Source organism: Suricata suricatta, chromosome 5 (genome assembly GCF_006229205.1).
Source record: "Suricata suricatta isolate VVHF042 chromosome 5, meerkat_22Aug2017_6uvM2_HiC, whole genome shotgun sequence".
Classification (NCBI taxonomy): Eukaryota; Metazoa; Chordata; class Mammalia; order Carnivora; family Herpestidae; genus Suricata; species Suricata suricatta.
Window position 1 is genome coordinate 57,533,406 of NC_043704.1, and position 17,578 is coordinate 57,550,983.

Sequence of the window (17,578 nt, forward strand, 5' to 3'; positions counted from 1 at the left end):
AAAAAAAAAGAAATAAATGGCAAATTCTAGCATAAAAAAATTTCTATTATTGTATTTTTTTCCCTGATTTTTTAAATAGTTTCTATATCTTTGCTTCTATATATCTATTCCTTTCAAGAGTGTTTTGCCTTAGTTCTTGGAGCATGATTATAATGGCTGTTTCAGAGACTTATTCTGATCGTTTCAACATTTGGGTCATCTTGTGGTTGGTGTCTGTTATTTTCCTTTTCCTTCAATAGTTGTTCAGATTTTCCTACTTCTTTGTATGCTGAGTAGTTTTGAGTTGTATCCTGGACATTTTGAATACTATATTATGAAGCTCTGGATCCTATTTAAATCTTCTGCACAACATGCCAATTTACTTAATCCACATGAAATTCCTTTGAGGTAGATACTATTATAATCCACATTTTACAAATAAAAAAAAAGCTATGAGCAAAGAGAATAATTGACTTGTCAGTGGTCAGAAAGCCTGTAAGTGACAGATCAGTGATTCAAACTATGAAGGCTTGACTCTGAAGTCAGTAACTATCTTGAACACACCATACCATCTCTCAAGGCAGACCTTATATAGCCCTCATCAACACTTTATTCATGTGTGGCTTAGTCCAAAGCTTACTGTCACCTTCTCTTTCCCTTATTTCCTCCAGCACATGCATACCTTGAGACCTGGCCTGTCCACATCAACCACATCCCCCCTCCCCATGCTTCCACCACTCAGGGCTAAACAACCACAGCCAGCACCTTCTTCCACATACCTTTAGCCCTCACCTCAAAGGATTAGTCTACCCACCTCCCATCATCACAGCCCTGCTTCAAGCTTTAGGTCTTACCAGTTAAGAATAGGATATAGTGAACTGGAAGCAAATAGACAGTTGGAAGGGAATGAAAACTTGTAGGGCTGATAAGCAATAAAGAAGTTATAGCACCTTAAGTATAATGCCTTTCATTCTTCCAAATGATTTCTCTTGACTTAAATATCTGTATACTTATAAACTTTTATGTCATTAACAGAAAGTGATGATTCTTTTCCTCTACCCCCAAAGCCCCCCCAAAAAAGATGTAACAGTCTAAAATGAAAGTTAATAGAATTCTCAATCCTAATAATTTGGTTGTTTCAAAAACTAATACCTGTGTGATATAAGTCAATTTGGAATATTTCTTAGAATAGTTATGAAAAAAAGTAAAATGTGAAACAACTATTTTTTTTACAGAAAAGTAAAATGGTTTTTAAACTGTTTCATGTGGACCTCAGACTCTAAATGAACTCTGACACTGTTAAGGTTATAAATGCTCTATCATTCAAGTACCATGATTTCCTATCTTATTGTATGTATGTGTGTGCTCCAACAGTTCTCAGGTTTTTGTGTACATAAGAATCACATCTGGGGAGTGGGGCAGAGAAGGATAGTAAAAATACTGGTTCCTGAAGCCTACCCTCAAGAATGTTTGAGGATGGAGCCCAGGCAAAAATGTTTTGAAGGGGCTTCTCCAATGATTCTGACACCCACAAAGTTTAAGAAACACTGATATATATTTAACTTTCAGGACTGAAAGATACAGGAATAGGTAGACATTAAGAATTTTCAGATAACTAGTTTTGATAACATCTCTACTCCAATATTAACTCATATTGACCTTTGTACTGATGTCTTTCTTAATTTTCTACTACTTAAATAGGTCTTTGGAGAAAAGTCTAGAATTGGTTCCCCAATATAAAAATGTGTTTGGGGGGTTTTTTGTGTGTGTGTGTGTGTGTGTGTGTGTGTGTGTGTGTGTGTTTTTCACAAAATAGCAAATAAAGGTGTAATTACAACTTAAAGAAGAGTCTGGTCCTCTCTGATATACAAAAATGTACTATTCCATTCTATTTATTCATTTATTTATTTGCTGGGTAATTTGCAACTTTTCCTGTCAATTTATTTTCTGATGTGTGGGTGTTAATATATATTTATTTGAATATACAAGGGATTTAAAAAGATTGGCAGAAAGACAATTAAAAAGTATTTCTTCACATATAGCCTTTTGGCTTTTTACATATCATCTGCTAAATCTCAATGAGCAAGCAACAACAAATAAAATTATGTGGAAATCACTGGAAAAATACTAAAATATGTCATGTGTATTTGCTTCAAAAACATCTTTAATAGCTCTGTTAATACTTGTCAATCACCATGTGATCTTGATCTTCTTTCTTATTTAAATATAATTTCTAGTTCCTTGTTGAAGTCTTTTTCTAGTACCATTAGAATCTTCTACATAACTGCACATTTTCCATATTAAAATCAAAATTGCTTTCCATTTGATTTGTCTTTATATCCCTTCAGTTGTTAAAGTTACTACTACAATTCACAAAATATTCAAACTCCAAACTTTCTTGTCATTTGTTGAATCAAAACACTCACCTGAATGCTTTATGGGTAATTTTATTGTATGTTTATTTCTGCAAGACAAACCATTTCAGAATGCCTAACAATAAATTACCACCTGTCTAAAGAAGTCGTGCTGTTTGAAGGGTTCTTCTGAGCTAAACTCCTTAAAGTAAAATGCAACAGGTTCATTTAACATTTCTTCAGAATGAAGGGCTTATACAATGCAAAACTAAGCTGTTTATATGGTGCATGTCATATTAGTATCTCAAGTCATGTTACAATGAATTTTCTGAAAGCAATGGTAGTCACTCAAAACCAGAAATGGAACAGAGCATATAAAAAGAATTACACTGGAAGAAGGGAGACAGAGCACCAAGCTTCAGAATAATGCCTTTCAGAACAATGCTTCCTAACACAGTATTAGGTGCCTTCAATCAGTTCCAGGTCATAGGTTAAAGAACTTCTGGAGCCCATAGAAAATGTCCAGTTCTCAAGGGGCACCTGGGGGCTCAGTCAGTTAAGTGTCCAACTTCGGGTCAGGTCATGATCTCACGGCTCGTGGGGTCGAGCCCTGTGTCAGGCTCTGTGCTGACAGCTAGCTCAGAGCCTGGAACCTGTCTTCAGATTCTGTGTCTCCCTCTCTCTCTGACCCTCCCCTTCTCATATTGTCGCTCTCCCTCTCAAAAATAAATAAAAACATTAAAATTTAAAAAAAAAGAAGAAAATGTCCAATTCTCAACCCCATAAATTGTTATCACCAGAAGGAGATGAAATAAAAGCTACAAGTTTGTTTTCAAATTCTGCCTAGTGTCACGGAAAGTAACCCCAGATGTAGAAGAGGTCACATGATTTCTATGCCCTGGCAGCATCAGAAGGTATTGAAATTGAGGTGCTGTGATCAAGGCAATGCCTTTAATCCTGTGCATAAAGTTGTCTAACCTCAGTAAATTATCAGATACTAACCAGTGAATGGCAAGAGAACTTAAATGACATTGACAGTCATATAATCCTCCTCCTAGGGCTCTGCCTCAACTCTCCTAGGTAAAGGAGCCCCATTCATGGAAGGGCCCAGGTAAGGAGATAAAAACATTGCTTTCATTCTGTGTTCTCAATTCTTTAGATCTAGTATTTTCCATTCGAATCGAACCACCAAAGATTCCCTATGCTGACAACAGTGATCAGGCATAAGGTACAGGTAGTTGAAATAAATGGATCATCATTTAGCTACTCCTGATTCTTTAACAGAAGGCTAAATTATTAAACAAAAGAAAATTACTGAAGCATAGGGGATCAGTTAAAATAATATAATTGTGGGAAATGAATGATGGAGTACTATCATTATCCTCTGCCAGTTCAGATTCTGTTGGCCCAATTAGCATTCCATAAGGAAAAGAACTGCCATGTTCAACCCCAACAGGGTTTTGACAGTCTCCTTTGGATGGAAGGAAGCATGCCGATAGCAACAAATATATTTTGAAGAACAAAATCTATTGTTTATGATCTCTCTTTCCCACTCCAAATCCTAAACAGAGAAAGGCTATGGCTTTGGGGGAAGTGACCACGTGTGTGATAGTGGCTTTGGGGGAAGTGATCACTGGTGTGATATTGCTTCATCATACAAAACAGTAGCAGTTCATTTGTGAATAAAACAGACGCAGGCAGAGACTATGAAGTCACCTGGGCCAGCTGGTATAGACTTTAGCAAACTGATTTTCCTAGGTTTTCAGGCAAAGTCCTAAAATAGATAATTTTTAAAACCATTTAAATGCATCTCCTCTGGCAAAGAGGTCAAGGCTGCTGACATTTGATTTGCTGAATACTATTCTCAGCTGAACTCAAATCTGCCTTGAAGGAAAACCGCAGTCATTATTTATATTTCACCTGTGAGAGCTAAATAAATATTTACTAACAAAGAATGTTGATACATACTTCAGATATAGATTGCCCTACGATTTTCCTGTCTACTTTCAATTTGGTGGGTGAGATTCTTCTGAGCCTCTAGTCATGATGAAAAATTTTGCCCAGTCAGAGAAAAATTAGATTTAGCTATGCACATTCTACACTGTACCAAAGGAGCCATTGCCAAAGGTCCGTGGTTATTCAGAATGTCCCCTTCTACTGGCATTAACAGGACAAGGTGAAGATACCTTTTTTTAAAAATTTTTGGTAATCAGCTCGTCATGCTAAAGTACTTCAGTCAGTGAATGCCCTATTCCCCCCTTTGTCCTATTTATATTGTTTGTAACTTTCTTCAAAGACAAGTATTGTGACACCGCTTACATGTAGTTAGAATCATCTTTTCCAAATTTCCACAAAAATATCTCCTCCCTTTGAATATGCTTCTTCCAGAAAATATTTCCTGCATACCAGAATAGGCTGGTCACTCTGGGGAACTTCAGAGGTAGTTGAATTAGTATTTCTCTAAATACAGATTGTATTTTCCAAGAGGATCACAAGATCTCCCACTGCAGACACTACACTGTGATATTGGCACTCCCTGCCCTGGAGCAGCAGTGGGTCCACATTTCTTCCCTTGGGTTTAGGTAGCCTGTGACTACAGTAGAACTAACACTATGTGCTTTCTGAGACGAGGTCATAAAACCTAGCTTCTATCTGGTTCTCTAGGAAACTCACTCTTGGAACACAGCCACCATGCTCTGAATGGTTTATAGTCGATGAAAAGGAGCTGCGTCCCCTTGCCCACAGCATGACTGGGCAGCCAGATGACAGTCAGGACTAACTTGTCAATTATGTGAATGTGCCATCCTGAATGAAACCTTCAGTCAAAAATAGAGCTGTCTCAGCTATGCTGCATGGAATACAGATGAGCCTTCCCTGCCAAACTCCAACCAAACTGCAGATCCATGAGCTAAATGAATGGTTGTCATTGTTTTAGGCTACTAACTTTTCAGGGAGACTGTTAGGCAGCACTTACCCAAAATGAATAAAGCACTATAGTAACTGTGATATATTTGTGTATTTGTGCCTTTTCTAAGTGTGTGTATGTGTGTGTGCGTTCATGCACATTTCAAAGAGCAGTACTGAGGCTACTGAAAAAGGGAATACATTGCTTCTTAATCACTAAATAAAGCAGTTCTGAATCTACCTTTTTAAAATCAGCCTAATGCTGATCCCATGTCTCATCCCACTTAACTGCTGAAAACTTCACATTCAGTCCCTCTGGCGCCCCTCCTCCTATGTGCCAAGAACTGAGAAATGTCTTCAGTGTCAAGGCAAAAACTAGAAGAGAATGAACCAAATGTTTCTGTGAATAGTACATTTAATTTTACTTGTACAAGAATCTTGTTCTTCACTGAATTGTTGACTCATTTACTTGATATTTACTGAGAAGTTATTATGTGCTTATTGTGCTTGGTCCTGTGCTAAGCACTGGAGATAAAAGATGAATTTGACTCCTTCACAATTAGCTGCTAAGAAACTTGCCCTGTAGTCATGTAATAAGTGGATTCTGTCTACGGAAACAATCTCTGTCCTACCACACAGAAGCTCATTAGGTATAGTGATCCCACTATCTCTCAGCCTTGCTCAGAAGATTTAGAGAGGCCAAAAGCCCTTAAACATTGGGTCAGACTCCTCAGGTTCCTCATACAGTCTTCCCCTTTGAGACCTTACGACCTCTTCTCACACAAATCAGTATTTCAGAGATGTGTCCAGACTACCTGATGATAACAGATGCACACCTGATGTACTTGCACTCTATGTGCCAAGTTCTAGCCTAAGTTCCCTAAATGTGTCATTACCTTCCTTAATTCTCACTAAAGCCCTATGTGGTAGCTATAACTTCTTCAACTTCTCAGATGAGCAAACTGGGATACAAAGAAAGTAATTTGTTTGAGGTACATAGGTATGAAGTAGTAAAACCAAGAATTCAACCCAGAGACTGTCTGCAGAAGTATTCTTAAATACCAGGGTGTACAGCTCTGTTGCCCTAAGAACAGATAAGCATTTAGAAGTTCCTGGCAAAATTAATTACATTCAACTTTCATGTTTAATTTTTGACTAAGGTAAGATGTGAGACCATAAGTCAGATCATGACTTTCCACATTCTTCAGAGTACAAAATAGTGTGTGTTTTCACATAAGGGTTTATTTGCAATTGTTCCTTTAATTCTATCCACAATTCTTCCAAAAATATATTATTTGCAACCAACTGGTTAAAAAATGGCAATCAGATATATAGTGGGAGGCAGTGAACCAAACAGCATATTCTTAAAGGTCATTACTGAATCTGGGTCGATACCCTCGCACATCTCTATTTTTATACTCTTTTCTTTTGGAGTTCATTAACTTGGGCAACGTTAAGAAGATCAAGACTTTGCAATCGTTCCCGTTCAACTATGAATCAAAGCCAAGTACAAAATACAAATATGGAGTTCAGCTGAGGCCAGCTTATTTCTCACTACTCCCCATATGTCTAACTTAACCATGTCTCCAACATATAACCTAAGATTGTCACATCTGTACCTTTCTTCATGATGTTCTTCATCAGAATCATCTGCTTTCAGTCCTTCAAAGCTGTTCACCATTTTCATTTGGAGGGGACCTCCCCACAAAACACTATATGACCAATACCCCACAGGCCTTTCTGCTGTTCAGATAAAAGACCTACCCTCTCTCTTTATTATTTTCTTTGTGATTGTCTCTGTACCCTCTCTGCCTTTATTCAGCACCTAACTTTCTAGCCCTGTCTTCTGTTCCTGACCCATCTCTTGAACTGCCTACCCTTGGGCACAAGGACTCATCCATAAGGGCTGCAGCATTTCTGTCAACTTTCTACTGGATCTGGTTACACTTGTGCTCTGGCTCTGTCTACCCTCCAGGACTCCATCCAGTAAAGTAACTTTAACCTGTTTGACCATAGGATTGGACAAATCTAGACCATAATTTTCTTTCAAGTTCCAGCTCAAAATTTACCTATTCAGAGAAGGCATATCCTATATTCCATCTTGCAATAATCTTTCTTTTACAAGGCATTCTATTTGTGCTCACATACACTGTTACTCTTTGGAGCGCCTTTGAATATTTTTTATATTGTCCAGTAGTCACTATGTGAGTACCTGACTTATTATCTCTGCATAGTCTGTAAATTATTTGACAGCACAGAGAGGTTCTTCTATGTTTCATGCATGTTTTCTTTGTTGCACTTTAGTCTAGGCACAGATATTCCATACATGCTTATTGAGTACAACAAAATAAAATTCCAGATTACCCTTTATGACCCTTTTCATAGTAAATCTCAGTGTACTGTGATTCACAGGTAGGTAGGGCATGTGGAAGGAGGAGGGCATTAAGATGCAGAGAGGAGGGTTACCGAATGACAATTTCTCCAAAATTTTTATTTGTTTGTTTATTTTTGAGAGAGAGAGTGAAAGCAGGGGAGGAGCAAAGAGAGAGGAGAACAGAGAATCCAAAGCAGGCACTGTGCTGACAGCAGTGAGCCAATGCAGGGTTCAGCCTCATAAACCATGAGATCATGACCTGAGCTGAAGTCAGACACTTAACTGACTGAGCCACCCAGGGGCCCCTCTGCAAAATTCTAGTATACTTCAGAGGTACATTGATCATCATGTATTTAATAATCATTACCATAGTGACGCGTTAGGATATCTCTTATCACTCAGAAGGATTTAGGCAGAAAAAGTTAAGAACCACTACTACTCCCTTGGTGTCATTGAATAAAATGTCTTTATAATGAAGTTTTCTTAGAAAATTTTAATAACTTAAAAAAAGATGTTGCATTAAGCCATGGCAGTTTAGGACCAAATGAGTGTCTGTTCAGTCCTACAAATCAAGAATAAGTGCCCTGATTTCACAGGTTGTAACAGTAAAGGGGCTTTGGCTTGTCAAGTTTCAGGGTAAAAACTTTCTCTAGAGGTACTCAAATTGGGAATCAATAAATATTAAATCTTTTTGCCCTAACATGATGCCCCCAGAAATAAACTTAATGCTCTTCAAAATAAAAATTGACATGGGTGCTTACCCTGGCGTAGCACTTAATCAAGTTAATGTTTTGTTTTGTTTTCTAAGAACTCAAGAGGCATTAAGATTTCAAAAGCTTTCTACTACAAAACAGCCACGCAGCTTTTTCAGAGGCATGACCTCATGAAATCCTCAAAACCACCACAGCATCCTGCTTTTTTGGATGAGATCAAAGATTAATCAATAAATAGTCAAAGTTACACAATAGCAAATGGCAAAACTTGGATTCAGAATCTTAAGTTTTTTAACTTTTAAGTCAAAGCTCAGATGGATATTTCCCAAGTGCTTATTATATAATTACATAACACATTGAATTAGACACAGCACTTTGCTTCATAATTTTAACCTTACAATAAAACCAAATTGTAAATTAGAATGAATGGTAGCTCTTGAAAAGGGATCATGGGATGATTAGTTTCTATTTCATCTATAATATTCTATATATATAAGTGTTAGAGATTTTTATTGAGCATCACAGACCAAGTAGGAGTTTGGGTATTACATACTGATTAAAATGTGTTCTTTTGTCTTAGCTTTACACTCTTCATAGTTCCACTTTCTTCCATGTAAAGAGACAGATATTCAGGGGACATTTCTCACAATAGTTATTAAAAATCCCAGTTACTGCTTCATCCCTTTCTGTGAATGGATCTATTATCCTGCTCACCAGAAGATCTACCATTGTAATGACCCAGCACTGTGTACTTTCACAGGCATTCTAGAATCAAATGGTAATTATAACTGGGAAAGAAGTCAAGGTCACGTTAGAAATCATTTGTAATAGAATATCAGAATTTTGAATTCATCTAAAATTATGTAACTTCTGTAAAAATTATTTTAATCTGTTTTGAGGTGTCCCATTCATGTACCTTATTTAAATTTCTTGTTAAAATCTCCTTTCTGAGTGGGGATAGAAGGAACAGACTTAAACATCATAAAAGCCATTTATGAAAAGCCCACAGCATATACCATCCTCAAAGGGGGAAAAACTGAGAGTTTTCACCCTGAGATCATGAACATGACAGGGCCATCCCTCTCTCACCGCTGTTGTTTAACATAGTGTTGGAAGTCCTAGCATCAGCAATTAGACAACAAAATGAAATAAAATGCATCAGAATTGGCAAAGAAGAAGTCAAACTTTTGCTTTTCACAGATGACATAATACTCTACATGGAAAACCTGACAGATTCCACCAAAGGTCTGCTAGAACTGATACATAAATTTAGCAAAGTTGCAGGGTACAAAATCAACATACAGAAATTGGTTGCATTTTTATACACCAATAATGAAGCAACAGAAAAAAAAAAATAAAGAAATTGATCCCACTTAAAATTGTACCAAAAACCATAAAATGCCTAGGAATAAACCTAACCAAAGATGTAAAAGATCTGTATGATGAAAACTATAGAAAACTTATGAAAGAAATTGAAGAAGACACAAAGAAATGGAAAAACATTTCATGCTCATGGATTGGAAGAATAAATATTGTCAATTCTACCCAAAGCAATCTATACATCCGATGCAATGCCAATCAAAATTGCACCAGCATTCTTCTCAAAGCTAGAACAAATAATCCTAAAGTTTGCAGGGAGCCACAAAAGACCCTGAATAGCCAAAGTACTATTGAAGAAGAAAACCAAAATGGGAGGCATCACAATCCCTGACTTTACTACAAAGCTGTAATCATCAAGAGAGTATGGTATTGGCACAAAAACAGACACATAAACCAATACAATAGGATAGATAGCCCACTACTGAAACAACAAAGGTATGGCCAATTAATCTTTGACAAAGCAAGAAAGGGTATCCAGTGGAAAAAAAGAGTCTCTTTAACAAATGGTCCTAGGAGACCTGGACAGCAACATGTAGAAGAATGAAACTAGACCGCTTTCTTACACCATTCACAAAAATAAACTCAAAATGGATAGAGGACCTGAATGTGAGACAGGAAATTATCAAAACCCTAGAGGAGAAAGCAGGCAAGAACCTCTTTGACCTCAGCCACAGCAATTTCTTACTGGACACATCTCCAAAGGAAGGGAAGTAAACGTAAAAATGAACTATTGGGACCTCATCAAGATAAAAAGCTTCTGCATGGCAAAGGAAACAATCAACAAAACTAATAGGCAACCTATGGAAGGGGAAAAGATAGTTGCAAATGACATATCAAATAAAGAGCTAGTATCCAAAATCTAAAAAGAACTCACCAAACTCCACACCCAGAAAACAATCCAGTGAAGAAATGACTGGAAGACATGAATAGACACTTTCCCAAGGAAGACATCCAGATGGCCATCAGATACATGAAACGATGCTCAACATCACTTAACATCAGGAAATACAAATCAAAGCCACACTGAAATACCACCTCATGCTGGTCCGAACAAATCAAGAGACTATAGATGCTGGCGAGGATGTGGAAAAATGGAAATCTTCTTGCACTGTTCGTGGGAATGCAAACTGGTACAGTTGATCTGGAAAATAATGTGGAACTTCCTCAAAAAATTAAAAATAGAACTCCCCTAGGACCCAGCAATAGCACTGCTAAAAATTTACCCAAGGGATACAGGAGTGCTGATGCATAGGGGCACATGTACCCCAATGTTTATAGCAGCGCTTTCAACAATAACCAAATTATGGAAAGAGCCTAAATGTCTGTCAACTGATGAATGGATAAGAAGATGTGGTTTATATATATATATATATATTGGAATAGTACTTGGCAATGAGAAACAATGAAATTTGGTCATTTGCAGGAAGGTGGATGGAAGTGGAGGGTATGCTGTTAAGTGAAATAAGTCAGTCAGAGCAAGATAGATACCATATGTTTTCACTTATTTGTGGATCTTGAGAAACTTAACAGATCATCATGGGGGAGGGGGAGGGGGAAAGAGTTAGAAACAGAGAGGGAGGGAGACTCTTAAATACAGAGAACAAGCTGAGGGTTGATGAGGGGTGGGGAGAGGGGAAAGTGGGTGATGAGCATTGAGGAGGGCACTTGTTAGGATGAGGGTTGGGTGTTAAATGGAAGTCAATTTGACAATAAATTATATTAAAAATAAATAAATAATAAAATTGCCTTTCTGGCCTTTCACCAATTTTACTGGACTGACTCTAATCCCCAAGATGGGGACAAAGGGAAGGAAACAAGGACGATAATCAAAGACTACCTCTAGCATTAGGAATCAGGGTCATAACCATGCATCTGAGATAGTTCATCACGGAGGTTCCATGATTGGAGCAGTGCTGCAATTCTTTATAGCTCAGAAAATCTGCACCCATCCGACCCCCCATATACAACAACTGTCCTTGTGTCTTGAATTTGAAAAGAAAATGAAGAACATTCCTGGACCATACAGTCCCATGTTTCGAATCTACCAGTTTTGTTGTTCTTTTATATTTTGCCTTGAAGAGGCCTTGTCAAATCAGAATGAAAAGAATGTTTTGAAACGTGAGAAAATTCAAATTTCCTATTTAAAGCCTGGAGTTCATTAGCAGGAGTATAGTCACTTATTTCAAGGGTCACTAGGTTACACAGAAGAACCTCTCTGTTACCCGGGTCCCAAACCATTCACCTGAAAACAGTTTAGAAACACTCATGTCCATTAGCTTTCTATGGGACCTAATTCATCTTTTCTGTGCTTTGTCTTATGACCCTGTCACGTTGAGGGCCCTGTTTTATGTGCTTTTCCTTTTTCTCTTAACCACTTTTCAGTTGACTAATTGTCTTGGTTTAATTGGTTGTAATGACTAAAACTTTGCTTATATTAAACTACAATGTTATTTTATCAATGACACATAGGTTAACTATTTTATTATTTACTGAACCAATACAGAAATTTTACCTGAAAGAAACAGTCTTTTTAACTGGGCTTTTTAAAAAATTGAACTATATTTACTGTATATGCTTTAAGGCTGAAATATAAATTTTGGCAAATATGAGAAATTACCTGATCTTGACATTACAGAGTTAGACTGGAAACAAAGAGACTTTATAACATTGTAATACTGAGAGATAGAATGTAATGATTGTGGGTTTCAGAGACTAACAAACCTGGGTTTTGAGTCTGCACCTGGACTTATCAGGACATTTCTAAACTTAAATGGTCTCATTTGAATTTTTAGTTTTTTGGGTGTTTTGGTATTGGGGTTTTTTTTGTTTTTGTTTTGTTTTTTTGTTTTTGAGAAAGAAAGAGAGAGCATATGAGGGAGAGGGGCAAAAGGAGAGAGAGAGAGAGAGAGACAGAATCCCACGCAGGCCCCATGCTCAGCACAGAGCCCGAATCAGGAGTTGTATGCTCAGTAGCACCACCCAGGCACCCCTAAATGGTCTCATTTGTAAAATTAAATTATTAATATCAACCCCATGCAGACTACTTGAAGATCACAGAAGATGGGTACAATGTACAATATTGAATATAATGTTAGCTATTGTTTGTTTTAGCTTTGTCACTAACCAGCTATGTTATCTTGAGAGAGCAACTTAATTTCTTTGTTTCAGGTTCCTCTGATAAATAAGGAGTAGATAATTTTGACTTTTTCTGTTAAAGCTCAGTTAATAAGTAAACCCTTTCTCTGGGTTCTCTTTTACATTAGCCAGACTTTTTTTCATGTTAACATTTTCCAGGTGAGTAAAGATGACATTGGCTAGAATTTGGACAGTGGTGAGGACAAGTGACAAAAACAAAATGGTCAGCAAGAAGTGTCTCAGGATGGAACACTGGGATAAGAACCAGAGCAAAAACAATCACATGTAGAAGTTAAAACCATAGGTGAGTGGTAAAATAATCTGTTTAAAGAACTTGTATTATGATTTAATGAGTGTTCTTAGAAAACTCACTGGAACAGTTTAATCAGCCTGCCTAATCTCAGCTTACTCAACTTGCAGCAATGAGTGTACTTGCCACCTATCTAGCTCTCAGAGTTCCCAGGAGAAAAAAAGGGAACTAAAAACATTAAACATGCTCATCTTTATACCTGTCAAGTACATCTGTTTACAACACATTTACACTACCTGTTTATCTGCCTTGGGGGGAAACAATTTTTTTAAGTGATCCGTATGTTTTATCTCTCATCAGTAGTAGTAGGTTTTACTTTTAATTTGTTTTTACTTTGATACAGCCATACTATTTTTCTAAATGTATTTTGAAAAAACAACTTTATTAAGACATAAACCATGTTTAATAATTCTAACTCTAAAGACACCCACACAAAGTCTGAAACTTGAGAACATATCCTTTTTTCTTTCCAAATGCAACAGACACCCATTCTCCTGTTTGGAAGTGAGCGGTCAAGACACATGAGCAAAAAGAGTTTCAAAACTCAGTGCTTAGATAGATCTCCCCTTATCTGTGATCTGTACCCTAAACTTGGAATAAGTCAACTTTATATGAAAATCAGCATTGCAAATGGAAGTGGGCATATGGCTAACCATGCTGAAATTAATAGTTTTTCTATGATAGAACAGCTCATTCTAAAACATCTTATAATAAGAAACAATAACAATAACAAAGCATTAATGACAACACTAATATCTACCTTCTTTTGAGCTTTTAACAATAGGCTCCATGACTCAGGACTTTATGTGCATTATGCCTTACATGGTAGCACATTTCTTATATAACACTTAGAAAACATGTGCATAAATATAGTTGGATAATTTGAAATTTCATGTAATAGCATGAGCCCATTTATAATGCTCAATTAGCTCTATTAAAATCCCATACTCTCTAAACAATCAACCACTCTTTAGTCAACTAAAGGTATCAAAGCATGACTGACTTTAGAAAGCTGTCCCATTTTTCTCCAAGCACGGAGTATGACATTTCATAAAATTTCTCATTTTAACCTGAGATCCTCATCACATCACAACACTTCTACAGTAGTTTTTACCTACTACCCACAAGGTAGGCTTAGGAATCTTTTGCCATTGCTCCTGCAACTCACTCTATTCCCTTCCCAACTTCATTCTTCCAACAGTATAAAGCCAAACTCCAGGAAGAAAGAACAAAACAAACACATTGATTATCTTTTCCAATTCTAGGGCAGTAACCATTGGGGTCAGTCCTAAGGAAGGAAGAAAATATACAAGTTCCTTCCAATGTGGATACTTTACACATTCATTTCTATTTGTACTCTTATTTATTATTCTTACATGAATTGGAAAACCGGGGCAAGTAGGAAATAACAAAAGGTAATTAAAGCTACAGGGAAACTCTCAAATTCTCCTTAAACCTCCTCTCTCAAATGAGGGTATAAAATTAATTTAAACCCTTAGTTTATGTCCTGGGAAGAGGAGTAACCTCATATACTGGGACAACAACGGGGAAATGGAATGATCTTGAACTTTTTCTAAGTACTTATTTTCTTTAGGTTTCTCAGAATTCAGGATTCTGTGAATCTGACTAAAGAACAGCGAGGAAAGGAGACCCTTACCTTTCATACAGATGCTAGAGAACACTTCCGAAGATAGAGCCGGGTATCTTACTCACCTGTGACAAAAGAGAAAACCAAACAGTGGTTAGAGATGGAGGAGGTGGTAGTGTTACCTTATCCAAGAAAAGTAGCAATGACCACCCCCTAAGGCATTTCTAAACCAAGTAGAAAGTGTCAGAAGTTCAACAAAGTACTGAAGATGAGGAACACAAAATGAATCTCTAGCCGATGAGAGGAGCTGGACATGAGAAGTCTCCGCTTGGTGGTTGATTTCCAGAGACATTACTCAGAATGATAAAATGGTATGGCTTCTATCCTCAGAGAAGGTAGTGAGAATCAAGCTAACTGACGACATGAGTGACATCCACATGAATTTTGGGAACCACTGCTCCAGAGTAAATCCCACTTCAGCCTAACGGAAGGAAGTAGGAAACAATCCCACGACTGGATAAAATGTTAAAAAGCTTCAAATTTACTTTTCTTTTACCACTTCCTCAGGCATAAGGATCTTGCAAAAAAAGCAGAGCAAAAACGTTTATCTTTGATAAACAAGAATCAACCAACAGGAACAACAACACAGAGAAAATAACAAAACTAAACACAGGGAGAAGCCATCTTGGCATCAACTTGCTGCCGGCTTTCATGAGGCTGCACCCTGTTTCTGCCCAGACATCTCAACAGGGCAGGTCTTAGAGCCTTAGCATCGCCTCTTGCCTCAGCATGCTTTGTGTCCTCTCTTCTGGGGGCCTGGCACTTTCTAGACCTCAAGAAGGTCTGAGAGACACAGCTTAGGAAGCGACCAAAGCAGAATGGTGATGATGCCAAGGATGTCACTGCAGGAGAAGACGGCCTAGGCTCCTGGGACACTGAGAGCTCACGGGGCTGGATCTGACACTCCTGATGCATCACACAGGCGCCCTCATCCTGCTGACTCTGTAACCTGTCCTGCAAATAGAAGGTAAAGCCCTCAGTGCCAACATCATACGCAGAAAGGGCATCACCCTCTGAGCCAGTTCCTTCATGCTTTATCTGGGCCTCGGGACCCCAGTTTGTTCCCCTGGCTCATCGTTCACACCTACTCCCACTCCAGGTGAAGGGCTGTCATTACTTTTCCTAAGAAAATGCACAAGCCCAGACTTTCATCACCCCATGCCTCATCCCTACCTCACTGGGAAGGTCAGGATCATCTTCCTGAGCACTGAATACAGCCGGCTTTGTATCTACCACCTCATCTTCTTCATTTTGTGGTGGCACAAAAGATGTTGGAAAGATAGGGGTGTGACAGGTCTCCGCCTTCTCCTTCCTCTTGCTCTTTCTTATTCTTTGTCCTTACAGCCTTCCTAAGATATCTATACTTTTTTGGAAGTGGATCTAACTTTCTTATCTGGACTAGAAGCATGAGAGGGTCTTGTAAAATCTCACTCACATGACTCTCAAACATCTCCTCCAATGGCTCTGATGATGATTCCAAATTTCTCTTCAGAGGATCATTCTCCCATAGGTGGAAGCTATCCTTTGTATCTTGAGTATCTGGTGATATGTTCAAGTCATCAGTGACATGTTCTGGGATGGAGATTGGAGATTCCCAACCTCTTTCACTGAGGGCTTTTTGGTTTGGTTTGGTTTGGTTTGGTTTGGTTTGGTTTGGTTTTTGACTCACTGCATTGACCCCAGCCAGCTTTGCAGAAACAAACAGCTCACAACAAAAGGACCAAGAGTCAAATGCAAAAGGAAGTAGTTAGTACCCTGACTCTTTCCAATAATTTATCCTCAGCTATCACAGACGCAACAGCCATATTGATCTCAGACTTTCCCTCCGGATTTATCTAAGGGATTCAATGGCTTTCAGAGATAGTCCTCAGTTTGTTATTCTCGGCCTAGGAGATCACAGATTTCCTAAAAGGAGAGAAAAAATCATTGAAGTAATTGCTCCATGGACAGCAGAGCCCCTGCTAGTCACACAAAATCTGTGGTTTAATAAGACTCTGCCAAACCTCGCGTAAATTCCTCCACAGAAACAGTATTTAGCAACTTCAACAAATTTCCAAAGCAGTATTTTTAAAAGTGAGAAAATTCTCCATGTATATCAGAATCACCAGGGGCACTCTTTGAAAAAGCAGACTTCTGGGATGTATCCCAGACCCGCCATCAGAATCTCTAATGCTTCATTGCAGGAATTTGCCTTTTTTCCCAGTAACCTACACTCTGAAATCTGCACTCTAAAATCTGAAAACTACTTCTTTAGAAGGACACTCAATCCAATATTTTATGGGACCATGGAGATAACTATTCTTAAAGCATCCCACTTTCCCCTATAGGTTTTCCCTAATCATCTCACCCCACAATCATCTTTCTCCTTTGAACACATCTAATCGTCATCACTCATTTTGGTATATTATCCTTTACCACCTTCTATCATAACTTAACTTCTAAATCTTGTAATAACTATATCTTCTAACCACACCATAAGCGTCTCAAGGGCAGAGACCCTTAGACTTGTTAGTTTTCTACAGTGGCTTGCCAGTATTAGTGCTTCAAAAATTGAATAAGTGAAAATAATGTAAATAGGTTTATATCCCAGCATATAAAGATTGATACGAGGCTGCTCTGTAAGAAGAATTGATAGAGCAACAGAACACTAAAAGAGGACATAGGCCTTGAGGAAAACCTAATCCAATTCCCCAAAATTACAGATGGGGAAGCTAAGGCCCAAGTAAAATAACGACCTGCCTAAAGCTGAGGGTGACAGATTTTTTTTCTATAAAGAGTGAT

At 37.9% G+C, this 17,578-nt stretch overlaps 1 protein-coding gene and 1 long non-coding RNA gene across 2 annotated transcripts in view; one reads left to right on the forward strand and one right to left on the reverse strand.

Moving 5' to 3' along the window:
* The window catches only part of LOC115292655, a 24,788-nt gene extending 19,447 nt beyond the window's left edge, over window positions 1-5,341 (forward strand). Inside the window, exon 2 of the long non-coding RNA XR_003909084.1 lies at window positions 4,998-5,341. This is a non-coding gene — a long non-coding RNA (uncharacterized LOC115292655). The remainder of the gene's footprint in view (window positions 1-4,997) is intronic.
* A 10,059-nt stretch (window positions 5,342-15,400) lies between these two features.
* On the reverse strand, window positions 15,401-16,205 carry LOC115291146. The gene is given in 3 exon segments (XM_029938707.1): window positions 15,401-15,751; window positions 15,971-16,130; window positions 16,132-16,205. Coding segments are annotated over 3 exon segments (585 nt in total).
* Window positions 16,206-17,578: the final 1,373 nt, after the last annotated feature.